The sequence below is a fragment of the Dermacentor variabilis genome, chromosome 5 (assembly GCF_050947875.1).
Source record: "Dermacentor variabilis isolate Ectoservices chromosome 5, ASM5094787v1, whole genome shotgun sequence".
In the NCBI taxonomy this organism is placed as follows: Eukaryota; Metazoa; Arthropoda; class Arachnida; order Ixodida; family Ixodidae; genus Dermacentor; species Dermacentor variabilis.
Genome location: NC_134572.1, coordinates 62,701,669 through 62,718,337, shown reverse-complemented (window position 1 = coordinate 62,718,337; position 16,669 = coordinate 62,701,669). Strand labels below are relative to the sequence as shown.

Genomic DNA, 16,669 nt, shown 5'->3' with positions numbered 1-16,669 from the left:
TCACGCGGCAGTAATGTAGAGGGGCTTTCCCATTGCAACGCCACAGAGCGAAGTAAGGCTAAGGTGTACCGCTGCGGGACTGCATGCGGTGGCGGTGTGCACGACTAGACGCTGAAAACGATTTCACAGCTGATGCATTCCAGAATAAGAGACGTGTGCCCGGTTGACGAGAGAGTGCTTGCATTCATGGTGCGCCATTTCGCGCATCCTTCCCACAGCTTGTGGCGCGACGAAAAAAAAAACGGACGGCAAAGCCCAGGTCCCTCCGAAGAAAGCGCCTATGTTCACGAAGCGCCTATTGAGCATTAATGCCTGGAATGCTGCTGCCACGATACGCGAGGTGTTGCTACGTGCGGCAACAAAATTAAAGGAACCGCTATATAGTTACGCGAGGAGGATATCTAAGGCAGAATTTCGGCAAGGTTTCAGATAATTCTCTTCTTTTTCGCAATATAGCCGCCGAGAATAGAAGTTATAGATTGTCGCTAAATTACCACTACGGTTCGGTGCTGTAAACTTGGACTTAGTGCCAAACAGTATGCTGAAGGTACAGTCGCCGTCAGACTTAACCAGAGCAAGGAACGCGCATATATAGTGGTTCAACTTTAGCAAACATGTGCTTTAAGGAGCAAACATTGAACGCTCTGGAAGGAACACTTGTTGAGCTATCACTTTCGAGGCACCTCAACCAGAAATATCAAGCGCCTTCAACAGGAGAAGCAAAAAGAGGATCGAGGCGGGTTCCAGTTAAATATGACGGTGAGCGTACATCTTATGAAGCTGTGTACAGGAGAACCTTATGGCAACACTGATCATACAGATGGCGTTGTTCCCCATGCAGCGTAAAAATAGGGTCGAAAGAAAGTGGAGTGCAGCAGGGGATTTTTTCTTTTTTTTTTTGAGAAGGTGTGAGGGTTAGCAGAAGTAATACAGGGTACGTGGCTTCGCACAAGAGAAGACACATATAAAATGGCCTCTGATCTGACGACTCGACAATAAAGAAGATAAAAAAACTTAGTTTAGGGACCTTCGCTCTTAGGTGAATGTAGAAAGCAGCGTAGATAAAGAATAGGCGGTGTCCAAATCCACGCTCCACTTGGTCCCCTTGGAGTAACGAAAACATAACTAGAAGGCTATGCTTTTGCTAACTACATGCTACAGAAGCAATTGAGAAGACGGAAACACGTCATAGATGCTGTGTTTTGAACATCAGCTATTACTTAGGAGACTACAGCCATGAGGAACGAATTGGAATAATACTTCATTGGTCGTTCGCCAGAAATTGCCATCCTGTAGTTGCAAGGCTAAGTTTACAAGTCTGTGGCACGACCAGCAGTACTTATGCATAATACTGATGTTATCATCATCATCATCATGATAGTAATGAAACGAGAAGATAGAAATTTTAAGAATCAGACATTTAGGCGGATGCGTGGAATAGTGACACAAGCCAGAAATGGGAACGATTACGTCTGTAACGCTCATTTACTAACATCGAGTCCTATATCCGAGAAAGAATAATAGGACGCTATTATCACATAATGACAAAATAATTCTAGTTATTGCGACGGCAGGAAACGATCTCGTTCCAGAAATCGGTCTCAGGGGTCCATTAAAAGAGATTTACATTTGTAATCCTGAGCAGGTAACCGCTACTTGATATGACACAGTGTAGAAAACTGTTAAAAAAAACAGCGGCGTCATATATCAGAGACGTAGCTGTAGGAAAAGGAAAAAGGTAATAGCCTTAACCTCGGTGCAAAAACGGGCCCCATTTCCTCTCAGCAAAAAATAAAGGAGAACAAGAAATTAACGAAGAACACTGCATTGCTGGTCGAGCAGGAAACATAATCAACAAACTAATATTTCGTGATCGATGTTCTTACAACTACAACAAAGACCCGTAACCACCAGCGCGCAATAAGGTGCAAGAAGGTGGAGACTTACGTAGAAAGCAGGCAACTCATTCAACTACATTCTAATTAAGAGCCATGTAATACACTCTTGTACAAGGGAAAACACGGGGAAGGCGGGAGATGGAAATTCAAGACGATCAACAAAACGAGAACAAGGTGAAAGCAGGAGACAACGTTTCCACAAGTGGCCTTGAAGAAGACAAGTCCACTTGTCGAAACGTTGGCTCCTGCTTTCACCTTGTTCTCGTTTTGCTCAACTCTTGTACAAAGGAATATAAGCCAATAAATGCATTGCTTCAAATAAAAGGGAAAAAAAGTTCTACAGATCCAACACACATTTTGGAATCCATGTGAAGCAAAAATTTCTTGAAGCACCTTATTAAGATCTGTAAAGTGTTCTATACTCTACACCCTGATTTGAATCGTAGTGATTACGTACCTATCCGCCAAATCAAGACGTGGAAAGCCCCCACTAAGCGACCCACGTGACCTACGCGACTGCGGATCACACAGTATCCGGGATCGGCCCACTTTCCATCATGCCATGTCCGGGATCCGCCCAGTTTCCGAATGCCCTATCTCTGCAGGGCCAGCTAACCTTACTCGGCAAGAAGCTCACCAAGCAGACACGTTAAACCTCGGGGAATAAAGCATAAGGAGAGCTTTGCTTTAATAAAGGAATTATGCGCTTCAAGGCCTATATTTGTTACACGTATCGTTTGTTGTTTCACTCCGTAATTTCGTACAGAACACGGCCATCAGCACATCCTGCAGGGGCAATATCGATTCGTTATATGAGCGTTGTCGTGTGTTACGAGCTAATCGGCAAGACAGTCACAGCAGCAGCCACAGTCGGCAAATTCCCGAAGGATTCGCCTGAAAAGCTTCGCTTTAAAGAACGAAATGCGTATATTTCAGCAGCGCATGCCACCCTAACACTCCCAACACGATAACGGACACAGCAGTAAAACAAAACAAAAAATAACGACATCTCGTAGGTCGGGATGTTGATTCATATTAGCTATACAATAAATAGAACGCCGACTAAGATGGTGTTGTCAAAAGGGTTGACGTTTCGGCTTTACACGGGAACCACGACGGGCTTCCGTGTGGTAGCCGTCAACCCCTTTGAGAACACATTTTAGCAGGCGTTCTGTTTGTTTGGTTTCTAATATTGACGCAGCAGCGCAGAGTGGAACAGTGAATATCGCAACATGCGGGTTCTTGTTAATTCCAATTAGATAAGAATGAGGCTGTTGTGGCGGGTAGCCGTATCCAGAACGTCGCACTTTGCTTCTCAGCACTATCACCCCTACACCTCCACGGCAGGTCATGCGGCTATCGAAACAGAGGACATTAAGCTCATAACCAGAGTCAGCAACTGCGACAACGAGGGCAATAATGATGATACTCAGACATGTGAAGTCTCTCATAAATTAAGAGCATGATACGGATCCGCGCGACTCGGTTTTGAAAGGGCACTAATATGCACATCATACCGCCACAATTACGTGAAAACTTTTCCTCGCTGTCGGGCCGCGTACTTAATATGAGGCACAGGTCACTACCACACAGACAACAAGCTTGGGGAAAAAAAAAGATGTTGCGGAGTAAGAATCCCCACGCAGTTTGCATATACCCTCTCCATTAGTGCTTAAATCGCTCAGCACACACCCGAGCGAACTGCGTAGTGCGGCGCAGAGCAAGCGGTATCTCCCACAAGCTACTAGCTTATAGGTGTCGCATTTGCGTATATATGAGAAGCTAGTACACCCAAAGGTTTCAAACCTGGCAGCTGCAGTACAACGTCATCGTAATTGCTTAGCAGCCCAGTTCTGTACCGCTGTAGGCAACGTCACGTGCTGTAAGGGCCGCACAGTCGCGCGAGTGCTTACGCAGACGCGAAAGAATAATTATTCACCGTCACCTTCTCAGTCTCGCTGATGGAGTCGCCAGCAAGCGACCGAAATTGCGCCACCAATGTTTACAGACGCGCGCGCAAAGTCTGACAACCGCCAATTTTAAATGACGTAAGTGGTCGGCTCGAGTGGTCGAGAAGCGTGTCTGCAGCCGGGTTGCCGCGAAATATGTGTGTCAGTAAAGCCAAGGCAAAGCAATTTGGGCGGAGCTCGACGTGCCTGAACGTGTAGTGCTACACGAGACGAGGAATGGGTTCGCCACTCTGTCACCGCTGCGTACCAGACGCCACAGAACTGAACCAGACGGCATTTCAAAGACGCTAAGTATCATCGTAACACTCTCCTCAGCATTGCGCGGAAGCTTGGTTCAGAGTTAATACAGATTTCATGCATGCTAAGAAAAGACAGACGTCGGTACGACGCGCGTTTCGGTATAGTCAGCGTACTCAGTATAGTCGGTCGGTCGATCGGTTAGCGAGCAGCTTGTGGCTGTTGTGCAGCTGTGCGACCCACTGCCTCATTGCATAGCCTCCTGCCATAAGCGAAGTCTTTCCTACGTTGTCGAGTTGTCAGTCTATAATTTTCTCTCGTTTAGCACACGTGGGTTCTGAAACACCGCCATACACCAATTACAGCTTTCTTCATTTCTCCGTAGCCGACCCTGTTGCACCCGCGAGCGCATGGATGCGCCACAGAAGACTACGGAGGACTTCGCGAACACCGAGAAATGATATATGTTCAACAAGCTCATACTAAGCCATTTTATTTTCAAATATACAACGTAATCCCAAAATTTATCGGCTGAAAAGTTAGATAAAGATATTTAGTGTTTGTGCACAGGGGCATAACCAGGGGGAGAAGTCCGCCCCGAAAATATATTTCGGTTACGCCACTGGAAGAGCACAAATGGTCAAGTGCCATAGTTGCTGTATAGAAGGTGTGCCAGACCCACTTCTGCAGAATCCAACCTGTTTACGTTGTAAAGAGAGGAGATAGGAAAAACTAAGAGAAGTAAAGAATAAAAGAAAGGCGTTATTCGGTCATTTTTTGCTCATAGTTCCAGGTTTAAACAAGCCCACGCTTTGAACAAACATAAAAGGAGACAGACAGTATTAGGGTTGTGGGACAATCCCACCGCTGCCATACAGTTGTAGGAGTTGTCGGACGATATCGCCGCTGCCACCATTTGTAAGGGTTGAAGGTCATAGAGAGGAACTTGGGAGGAACTAGGCGTACAGGGTTTATTTACAATATTTACATTTTAAACAAGAGATACATCGACAGTCTAGCGTGGCTCCCAAATGGAGCACGCAAGACGAAGCATACTGCAAACGAGCACACAGCTCACGAGTACGAACACGAGCACGGCACGACGACGAGCACACTGACGAGCACTGACGAGCACAATCTAGCAGCGACAAACAGCCGCTTATAAACACTCCGTGCTCCCTAGATCCCTAGGTGAGGGAAAAACGGCAGTTCACCGCCAATTCACAGCGTCAAATGTCAACGCAGTCCACCCGCCGGTTGTCCATTATCTTGAGTCTTGAAGGGCGCGTCGGTTCGCCGAGCTGACCCCCGCAGCGCGGCCGCCGGTTGCCCATTGTCTTGCGCCTCTAAATTCCAGAGCTGCCTTTCTCCTGTAGTCGCCACGAGTGTCAGCAGACTGTGACGAATCCTGGGGCCCATGTACCGCAAAGCACCCTTTTGTTAGGGAAGCTCTTCTTGCTGCCGAGAGAGACCATGAAGACCCGGCAAATCAACCAACAATACGTTGGGCGCCAAACGTGGCCTGCCCTGCTGCCGTCATCGATTCTCCGAACGAGGCACATGGTGGATTAACGCCACCGTAGTCCGCAGCTCTCTGAAGGAAGTTGATGGTCGGTTAGCGCTGTCGTCCTCGCCGGTTCTCTGAAGGGCACCACCACCGCGGGTCGATCGAAGCACGTGCAGCGGGGCTGAAATAGCTTTGCAGAGCAGTACCCCTGAAGGCCGATCCTAACCACAGGCACTGCGCCGACAGGCGCTGCAAATGTTGCTGTATACACAGAAACGGCTGCTTCGATGAAACGAGCTTAAAAAATTCTATAGTGATCGCCCTCTGCCTAAAGAAAGGGCAGGATGCTCGCCACCATGACATCATACTATAGTGGGCATATTTTGTTCCACACGAGAGGTAGCAACTAACGACAAAAGTGAGACGGTATTAAGGCTCACCGCTGGCTTCGCCAGTACTCCCTAGCGAACGTAAATGAGCTGTTGGTGCGTTAGATGGAGGTCGTGGTTCTTGGCTCGTAATAATTGGGCTATTTACTGGAGGCATTTCTTTAAAATGTCGCTAATATGCTAATGTCGCTGTCGTCACCATTAAAAATCGCAACGCCTTGCGTGTTTGTTCCACAGGACTGCTCAAGAACAGGTACAGCATCTGGCAAAACCGATAAGCTGCGGCAACGGCAAAGCGTTATTACAAGATCGTAACAGCAGACTACCGCGGATCTCGACGACGAAGCACCGAAGTGTAAACATAGATGCGTGCAGATAATACAAAAGGCTTTGCTCGCATTCTGCAGTTCGATTTCTCATTCCGTCCACACGACTTATCATGACCGGACTGCTTCCGTCCAGCTATGATACATTCTATGCAGCCGGGCAACCACTGAAATTAAGTCCAAAGCCAGCGCATAATTTTAACGGTGGGATTCGAGCCAAATGTATATGTGCCAGAACCATTCGCACTGCTATTGCATAAGAACAAGCATGCCCTCCTTCTCCCCCCCCTCCCCGTCCATTTCGGTGCACTCTATGCGTTACAGAAAGCGAACGTTTCCCATTTGCTTTTCAGCATAAGGTCGTGAGTCAATAACACTGCAGCTCTTCAAGTTCAAAGTAGCTCCGTATGATCACCTGTCATATCCGTCAGCAGTCGAGGACGATGCGCCTCTCTCAGCAGAATGGTGCTGTACTGGCTGTTGCGGGCAAGTTTCCTTGTCAGATTGTATCCTTTTTTAAGCGTTTAGCTTTCTTTGGGTACTAACCACTTTTTATTGAGTTTAATCGTTTTCGCGGGCCGATACGCAATATACTGAAGTCTAACACAGCGGTTACAAACAACATGGTGATAGCGTGGTAAAGGGACCGTTCTGTCACTGTTCCCTCGTTACACATGGCGTTTTGAGACACTGTCGTTGAGACGCTGCGCGCCTGGTCGCAGACGCTCCGCGTGGTTCCGAACTGGTCCTTGAGGAATTGGCGCTTGATGCAGTGGTTGGCTCTCTCGTACGGGTAAGGCACGGTGGCAGGAGGAGCGCCCCCCATAACACATAGTGCAATATAGTGCCCCAAATATAACCACCTCTCAAAGCATGCTAATCGCATACTTGGACAGCGGCCTAGTGTGTGTATCGTGTGCATTTTGTGTTGTGGCAAGCTTCTTCGTAGTCTTTTTCATGTCTCGATAACAGCCATGTCTCATACTTACATTAGGCTGTAAATGTATTTTTTTACGCTTATATACTTTTTTTTATATAGCGTAGGGGCTGTGATACGAGTAGGAAGGGAAAGAAATGAAATTTGTGGAAAATGATTATCTGCGGGAAGAACGACCTACCCCGCCAGTTATGCCAATTAAAGAAATACGTTTGAAAGCAACTTTTCAACCAATGCAGCTCTTGTTAAAGGTGAAACTGAATTTGTTAGAAACCATGAACGCACACATGAAAGCACGAAATGTGAACAATCGTTGATTTTTGAGAAGTTTGACGATTGCAAGGAGCGAGTAGTTCAGGGTAAGCTCAAAATTACAGCAAAAAAGAGAAAAGAACTGTAAATATCTTTCAACAAGATCATAAGTGAGTGTTATTAACATCGTTACGCCGATGAGTAGATAAACTGTTCGTGAAAGGCCTTGTTTCTCTTTTTGTTTTAATCCGCTTCTTTCTTAACTTCTTGGTTTCCAGGTGATCCTTGTATGGTTTGTCACTCTTAATGACATTGAGTTAGCTTTCATTTCTTCATGTTCTCTTTCACCTTGACATATAGAACAGCAACAGTTGCTATATACACCATTTATGAACATATTAAACTTCTGTTGTTGCTGCTCCTCCAACACAACACGCGACTACTGCGTAGAACGAGACCGTAAAGCGAGGGTAGAAGATTGGAAAAATAGCTCCAAAATTACATTAAAGCTTGTAGTACTGATTAAATCACGTAGTACCACTAGTAGAAAAGCAGGCACGCGTACATAGTTGGTCACTGCGCACACCATTGGAAAAACTGTTGGTCACTGTGTTGAAAAGAGGTTCTAATCTGTAAACGCACAGAGGAAACACCTTGTGCTAAAAGAGCCAGAAGCTACAACAATGTGCCAGTAGCTCCGAGCACCTACACCTACATCTGCGAGAAACTAGGATATGTGATTGCGTCATACGACATACCGCTTTGCCGTACTGGATAAGTGCCGCGACATCCGCTACTAACATCCTACAAACTAGACTTCTGGCTCTTTTAGCACAGGATATACACGACCCTTATGTTTCCTTTGTGCGTTCACAGATTAGAACCTCTTTCCAGCCTAATAACCAGCAGCTCTTCGCAAACAGTGAATTAAGCCCTTGATCATCTGGAAACTAGATTTCTAGTGACGTCAAGGATCCAATAGAACGACCCCAAATACTCAATACCCCGCAAGTTCTCTTAATCACGCCTCGTAATTCTTGGGCGATTCACGAGCGGTGAGATAAGTGCCACAGTTTCTAAGGTGATTATCGTCATCACCGAAGTTCTCTTTTTTTTTTTAGGACAGGGTCTTCTTTGCTGACATTACACGGCTATGGCGAACCTGAGATCTGGGTATTTTGTAATCACTTCCACAAAAAAGGGGCCCTATCTCACCTCCAAAGCATCGTAGCGAGTCGCAAAATGTATCGAAATGAAGTTCTCAACGAGACAAGATGTTACATTTAGTCGCAACTTAGGTAAAATTAACGGTACCGGCGTAAATAACCTCAACATAGTCAAGGATTAACCACGTTGCACCACAGACTGCACTATCTCCGAAATCGGCCAACCTGGCCTCTTGGTCAATAAAAAAGAAAGCGTCAACCAAGTGTCTGCACCAAAGAAGACAAGGTCGACGTAATTGCGCGTGGAATACGACACAAATAAGATACGAAATAAATGAATACTGAACATGAAAAAATAGACGGAAAGGGTCAGAATAGAGAAGTGTAATTAACATTTATTCATCGAATTATTCGAACAAATATGTACGTCGACTTCGCCTTCTTTAGCGTCGGCATGTAGTTGACCCTTTTTTTTTTCTGCAGGCCAGCGGAGGAGGAAGAAGCTCGAAACGAGCTCGCGGCGTTCCAGGGGTGCTCGCGCGGAGCTCGCGGCGTTCAACGGATCGGGGCGACGGTGGCAGCGGGCAGCGGCTGGCGTAGCGGCGAAAAATTCTCCTCCCGCTCCCCGAAAGCGTAGCCTGCCCCGAGCCCAGCGTTCCGCCGACGGCGACCGGAAGGCTGCGAGCACCATGGCGCAGGAGCTGGGCGACGAGCTGGGACGCCTGCTGCGGGAGCGGGGACCCATCGACACCGCGCTGGAGAAATTCGAACGCCAGACGAGGGTTCGCCGCGAGTACCTGGCCTACGGCGCGATGGGCGTCGTGGCGATCATGTTCGCCATGGACATGATGGGCGCCTTCCTCTGCCAGACGATAAGCGCCCTGGTCGGCGTGCTGGGCTCCCTGCGGGCCCTCGAGAGACAGGACCCCGTGGCCCTGCAGAAGTGGACCTCCTACTGGCTCATATACATCTTCCTCAACGTCTACTTTGGCTGGCTCGTGCGCTTCATCGGCCGCTACTTCATCAAAATCCACATGTTCAAGGTACTGTAGTCGAAGAATCTGAGGGGGGAAAATCGCCTCGCGAGGGCAGAGCCGATTTTGAAGAGAACGTACATTCAAGCAAAACGAGACAAACATCAACGCTTCGGCGACCATTACTGGCCGCAAAGCATCAGGGTGTTTGTTTTGCTTTGGCGAGTGTACGCTTTTTCTTCTACTAGGTTCAAAAAGCGCGTGCGCCGACAACTTGCCCTATAGGGTTCTCCGAGGGCCACCATCTTGAATTGTAGCACTAAATTCCGTCTGCCCACAGCAGTTCAAGAAGGCGGCTGTCAACTTAGCCTTTAGCAGATTAAGAAAACTTTGACACTGGTGCATTTAGCGCGTGCCCCGTGTGCCTTTTATTTAAATAATTCATAGGCGCCCCATGGCAACTAATTTGCCAACTTAGTCGCGACTCACTTGGCGAAAGTTGTATGCGTAATGTATGTGCATCGTTGTGGTCAAACAGGCAGTATTTTGAAATAGGGCGCTACTTAAGTCAGATTTTTATATATCTGGGGCCGAATTCAAGAAAAGCTTTCTTTCGGGAGTGCTCTTTGCCATTGGCTGGCAGCTTAAGTAATATGTTCAACATTGCGATTGGCTGCAGGGCAGTTCAGCTGCTTTAGCGTAAGAGCACCTTGTAAGTTGGGGCACTGTTTCTTAGAACATTTTTTTCATTTAAGTGAGGTAGCAGCAGAAATTGCCACCGACAATATCTTATTGCCGTTTAGGACGTAATTTTGGAGTTTGTCACGGTTTAGGAAGTTCGTCCTCACTTTCGTTTGTGGTGTTGCACATGCTTGTATATACGGGCCCTGGTTCCTAGATTTTTTGTTTAATTAAGATTAGGCATCATCAGAAGTTGCTGCCGAGAATATCTTATTGCAAGATCTCCGTTTAGAACGTAATTTTGGAGCTTGTCACACTTCAGTAAGTTCATCTTCACTTTCGGTTGTAGTGTTGAACACGCAATTCATTTTCTTTGTTTTTAGCCCCGAGTTTTTAGTGCCCCGCTGATCATAGCTCAGTGCTTTTTTTAGTACGCATACCCACGCTTGTTAAGAGGTCGGGCTTTCAATATCACCAGCTGCGAATACGAAACAAACCATTGTTCCGACAGGAATAAGTCACTGAATTCAGAACCATTACGCAAAACAGTGGATGTTTGGAAGGCAACCTGCATCACGACAGCAGCTATTTCCCTTCTGTTTAGAGGATGAGTCAGCGCATCGATTTTTCATGCCCCCCCCCCCCAAGTAAAAAAACATGCAACCTAAAATAAAGTGTCGGCTGATAATGCAGTCCCAGCGAGCGGCTAGAGAGGCGCGTTGACTCTTTTAGACTTTGCCACGAGCCCGTTAACGCTGTCCCGGATGGCATCGAGAGAGAGTTCGCTGCAGGAGATTTCTGGGCTGTCATGACGCGGCGCTTTGCACTGACAAGAGCTGAAACCTTCCGGCAAATTGATAGAATATCGTCAAATCCTGAAATTGTCACTGGGGAAAGGCCCACTAGGCGCCTTATTTCTCTGGCAACTGCAATGCTGACAGTTACAAACGAGCAGGGATGCTACAAAATCTAGTCTATAGTTTCTAGTATAGTTTTGTGTCCAAGTCTGTGTCCGACTTTCAAGTTCGTGTTGAACTTTAAACAGCGAAGTTGCTAGTGAATTCATTTTGGCGTAGTTGGCTCGTTATGTCAAGCGCAAACACCCGCTTGCACTGAACTGTTGTCGGCAGCACTTCGTGCCGTCTTGCTAGCCTTTCAACGCGATTTAAGCTGATTTTATCCAGCCTGTAATTGAGGCGGGTCTGGTCTAATGCAATCACCAAGCGTTACGGCGACGCTGATGTCGAAACATCGTACTCCGTTTTCAAGACAGCAGTGACCGATGATGGGCATCAATGAGCTCTGCAAACGAATTTTGAAGGTTCGGGTGGGGTTATCTTCCTTCGTCACCAAATGTCGTGCTCGCATTGGAACTGTTCCTAAGGTCGAGCTTTGCAACAGGCACTCCATCATGAAGCTGTTACGATCGCATGCGCCTTTGTTGTTTTTCTCCCCTTCTTTTTTATGTTATCGTCCCGTGAAAGTTCTCTTTACACTGCACCAAAGTTGGGCCGTTATATCTTGTCGCATTTTCCAGCCTAGTGGTGTTTCTGGTTACTCATATTGTGTCCGCCTAGCGCCACTGTTTCTCGAGAAGAATCGGGAGCGATAAGGGCTTCTTCAAGATAGCTAATGCAAAAGAAATCAGTCACCGAAGGTATAGACTGTATTGTAGATAGAAGTGCCACACTGATATTTAGTTTTCGATAAGATGATAGATAGAAAGGAACCGAGGGTACGGAACTGCAGACCGAACGGAGGTTGGAATTTGGCTGACACGGGTGGTGTACAAAAATTGCTGTATTGCGAATTTAATCTATAAAAACAATTGAATTCTGGAGCTTTACGTGCCACAACCGCGAACTGATTATGAAGCACGCCGTAGTGGGGTACTTGAATTATTTTCGACCCCCTGATGTACCTGAACGTTTACACAATGCACGGTACACGGGCGTTTTTGTATTTTGCTGCCGCTTGAAATGCGACCGGAATTCGAGCCGCGGTGCGCTCGGGCTTAGCAGGGCAACGCCAAAGCCACTACCCCATCACGGCGGCTAACTTATTGTCAATGCCATATTAAAATATTTAAATCAAAGCACTCATTGCAATAGTACCTCCTTCTTTCCTCATTTACCCTTGATTCCTTCGGCCGCAACACCAAGCCTAAATGGACTGTGCTTCTATAATTGCAAAGTTCAGGTATGGACTAGTGTATCCTTGTTTGAGACGCTTAATTCTATACTTGTCGTTAGAGCCCGTCAAGGAATTAAGTCATTTCACTGTCGACAAACTCGAATGAAATCGACTAATTTGTTGGTGGAACGCCAGAGATTTCTTTCGCATGATCCCATGGAAGTTGACTTCCATAAGCAGGAGGGTCGTTCCAGGAACACATTTATTGGGAAAGCAATGCGATGGTAGGCGCACGCAGATAGATAGGAATGGACTTGACTGGAACTTCTTCGAAGGCAGTGTTAGCAATTTTCACAAAACATCGCATTTTAGCCAGTTCACCGGTTATTTCTATAACATTTCCCATCTTTAATCGGCGTGCCTCGGGTTTTGGCGCGTTTGGTTTTGGTTGTACAACCGTGGAAACTTTTGCGAGCTGCAAGCTGTCAGTTTTCACAGGAAGTAAGCGGATACGCGCGGGATGTAGTACGGGCGCAGCACCGAAACTTTATGCAATTCTTAATTGCAACATAAAAAAAAGCCTCGTTTGTTGCTCTCCCGTGGTATGTTAAGGTTGCGCTCACCGCTCTTTGTGCCTGACGCGCCTGCGCAGTTCCTGCTACTCGCCTGGTGCGCGATGCCCACCGAGAGCAACGGGTCGGACTACCTCTACAACAAGCTGCTGGCGCACCGGCTGTTCCGGTCGCAGGGCGCCGGGACGTCGATGGCCAAGAAGGCCGCGTCGCCGCCGCTCCAGCCGCCGTCGGGAGACGAGCGACGCGACAAAGTGCGCGCGAGGTAAAATAACGCGATGAACGGGCTGTCTTCAAGTGTGCGTATGTGTGTGCGACGAGCACTGTTTTGTTCTTCCTCTCAGTGGCTCCCCTGAGCGCCGGTCGGGTGTCGTCGCTTGAAGATGCCCATTTCTCGGAGGTCTGTCGATGGTGACCGGCGTGTGTGTGTCGCCCCGATCTGGCAATAAAAAATTCTTTTTGGGGGAAACCCCCCGCAGTGACGGAGTGGTACAGTGGCTGGTTGACTCGCGCATACGGCGGCGGCAGCGAAGGCGGTTAGCCTTGAGCGCAGCGCCACCGCGCGCGCTCTCGCGATCCGCAGACCGGAGGCTGATTTCCCCGATGGGTCGCCATTCCGCTGCGACCAGCCCCAACGGGTGAGTGGACTCGGTGCGTTCTTGGCTCGACCCCTCGCCCGCTCGCTCGTTCAGTAGCGGTCAGGTGCGGCCATGAGCACTCTTTGACCTGTACCACCCCTCCTCCCATACCCTCTCCCTTACTACCTGGGTGACCCTCCCTCACCTGCGTAGGACGCAAAAGCGCCGGTCACAACTCCTGCGGATTGTGAACCCGTGAGCTCCTGCGCTTGGTTTTCTCGGTGCGTGAGGAAAGCACTGCGTGAAGCTCACGTGGTGCGCACCACTGGAGCAGTTGGGGCGGCACTCGCGGAGTGCACCTACAAGAACCGGGGGAGCTCGCTTACTGCGGTCAAAACGAGTTCGGTTTGCGCCTTCCTGGAGCGGCCGATTGGTTTTGGGCGCCGGAAGCCCTCGTGTGTGAAAAGGTGGTTGATCCGGCTTGGACACTTCAAAGGTAAATAAATCTTTTGGCACTAGCACAAGAAACCGCAAGACTCAAATCGGCGGCGGCTAGCTCCGCGCCCGAGGCCGACGCGTTTGTTTCGGTCCAAGACGCTTGCACAGGACGAGGCCTCCATCCAGCGGTGTCCTGTTATTTGCCTGCCTCGCGTACCAGTTGGAATCCGCGGTCAGTGACTTCAGGCGGGATTAGTACTCGGTTGAAGGCGTGTTTTCTTTTTTTCTTTTTCAGAGAAACCTCTTTCGTCTTCGATGCACAGTTATCTGCGAAATTAGTTTAACGCTCGATATTCACGCACTGCTGGTGGCTAATCGAGGACATATCTCCGATACAACCAGCAGTGCGGGGTTGCTGCATGGCGTAGCCCTTCGGCAAGCTATAATTAATGTAGCGGGCCACGCATACCTGCTTTATTGTGACTAGCCCCAGATAGTCTTGGTTTTCATTTTACCAGCGACGAATAACTACCCCGTCGTTCGCACTAAAATCCTGATTAATATTGGTTTGCATTCACTAGTTTCGGTTATATCGTGTTATTGTCGGTGCATCCGAAAAAAAAATCCTGGCTCTCCCGTAATCGAGAGTAGACAAGCATGAAATGGCTACCGACAAAGCAGAATGGATGGAGATGATACTAGCCAAAATACTAAAATAGGTGTAGGGCATGTTCTCCACGGCAAACCACACCACACCGCATCACGCCACACTGTACACTGGTCCATATGTGCGGCATTTTTTCCTGTCACATACAGAAGCTCATTGTAAGTCTCGTCTTGGTCAAACAGCTGTTCGCGGCGTGAAGAACGCTGCCGGACGCGCCGCGGTACTCACGGACGGCTGGCGTTTAAAAGAGCCCTCAGCGCCAGAAGATGACAATCAAGTGCATAGTGCCCTGTATTTGAACGTCCGCTATATGAAATGACAAATAAAACTTCAGCGTACTAGAAGTTGCAGCTTGAGTGATATTGCGAAGAAACTTTACGAAGAACTCGGAAGCAATATTTCTAGTAACTTGTTTGGGAAAGAACTAGCGTATGTAATGTGGTCTTGTCTTGTCGCCAGGATGTTCTTGTGTTGTTCTCACATCCTGTCCGGATGTTCTCGTCTGAGTGCCCGGATAGTGGCTCTGGCTTGTGGCTCAAGGTCACTTGAAGGTCATCGACAACGGGAGCCAAAAGCATATCATACTTAAAGGGACACTAAAGCGAAACAATGAATCAGTTTAGACTAATCAAGCATTGCTTGAGAACCCTGCAGGCAGTCATTTCAAAAAAACAATTTGATTATTAGATGAGAAAATGAAGGTCCAAGTATCAGTATTTGAATTTCGCGCCGAAACCCCAGCGCCGGTACGTCCGCGTGACGTCAGGGATTCCAAAGTATGTTTTCACATTTGGGCCGCGTTGGCTGAATAAAGGTTCCCTAAACTTGCCAGGTTTAATATATGGTTCCTTTAGAACACAATGTAGTCAATCTGTACCGCTATATATAATTAGTAGGCCCTAGAAGCTGCCATCAAAATCCAGGACGTCACAGCCCCCAGGTGCGGGAACTTAAGTAGGCGTCGCCACCGGCATTTTGTTATTGCCCTTTTTCTGGCTTACCAAACGTCTTATCGTTGTAAGAGTGGTGTTCTTGGTGTTGTAGAACGGTAATTTACTGATGCAGAAGAAATCATCTTTCACTTTAGTGTTCCTTTAAAAACGAAGCATGAAGTTCGAGGTAGTGAGAAGCGAGCTTGCCAGAGAATGTGGATTAAAACGGGCGCGTACTGACGCTTTAATTCTTTTTCTATACTTGGCCTTTTTACGAGTAAGACATGTGGATTAAAATGGGCGCGTACTGACGCTTTAGTTCTTTTTCTATACTTCGCCTTTTTACGAGCAAGACATGTCGTTAAATACTACAGCTTTATTTCCACCTCGTTCGTATAGGAATTACGAAATTTGGCTTTCGAGTAGTTCAAAACTTGGTTGAATTATTTGGATCTATCACGGAAACTTTCTACCTGAATGGAAGTTAATTGTATACCAAGATGTGAAAAGGTATCACGGATGCGATAAATTGTTTTCTTCACCGACTGAGAGCTGTCACAGTGGCCTTGGCGTAGACAGATTCATGATAGCCTCCGGTCTCATCATCGATATCGACAAACACACAGCGTTCGAAGTGGGAATGGCTCAATCTCTCGATTCACCAGGCCGCAATACGTGCGGGGGCGAAATACTACACCGTCTTTCGAAAGTACTTACTTAATCATTCAGACAGGTAGCAATTTTCACTTTCATCTCTTTAGCCACACCAATATCACTCGTGTTATATACATTGCAGAACATCCAACACGAATTCGTGCTTTTTGCGTAGGAACTAAGGTTCTATTACGATCGTGGATGACGGAGATACTTAGAAACAGACAAGCATTCATAAAGGAGGCCAGTCAGGACCTCCTCTGTGTGCTAACAAGCTACCCTTGCCGTTCGGTAAAGTAATACCACAGATCGTTACCAAGCCTCCGGCGAACTGGAACGATTGCGCGCCTTCCAGGAA

General features: G+C 47.6%; 2 protein-coding genes across 2 annotated transcripts in view; both read left to right on the top strand.

The window, feature by feature from the left end:
* The first annotated feature begins 9,166 nt into the window (after positions 1-9,166).
* Positions 9,167-13,524, top strand: LOC142582663 (receptor expression-enhancing protein 5-like). The gene is made up of 3 exons (XM_075692590.1): positions 9,167-9,725; positions 13,123-13,307; positions 13,387-13,524. Exons 1-3 carry the CDS (start codon positions 9,372-9,374, stop codon positions 13,421-13,423), a joined length of 576 nt encoding a protein of 191 aa, XP_075548705.1. The 5' UTR covers positions 9,167-9,371; the 3' UTR covers positions 13,424-13,524.
* Positions 13,525-13,762: 238 nt separating this feature from the next.
* LOC142583547 (transmembrane protease serine 9-like) overlaps positions 13,763-16,669 on the top strand; it is a 57,256-nt gene continuing 54,349 nt past the window's right edge. The window contains exon 1 of the mRNA XM_075694034.1: positions 13,763-14,116. The gene's annotated coding sequence lies outside the window, so the exon portion shown is untranslated. The remainder of the gene's footprint in view (positions 14,117-16,669) is intronic.

What these genes read in the sequence shown, in the direction of transcription:
- LOC142582663 (XM_075692590.1), top strand. Translation starts at nt 9,372, where the DNA reads ATGGCGCAGGAGCTGGGCGACGAGCTGGGACGCCTGCTGCGGGAGCGG. An exon ending in TCAAAATCCACATGTTCAAG is followed by an intron (nt 9,726 to 13,122) that starts GTACTGTAGTCG and finishes GCGCCTGCGCAG; the next exon opens with TTCCTGCTACTCGCCTGGTG. An exon ending in CGCGACAAAGTGCGCGCGAG is followed by an intron (nt 13,308 to 13,386) that starts GTAAAATAACGC and finishes TCTTCCTCTCAG; the next exon opens with TGGCTCCCCTGAGCGCCGGT.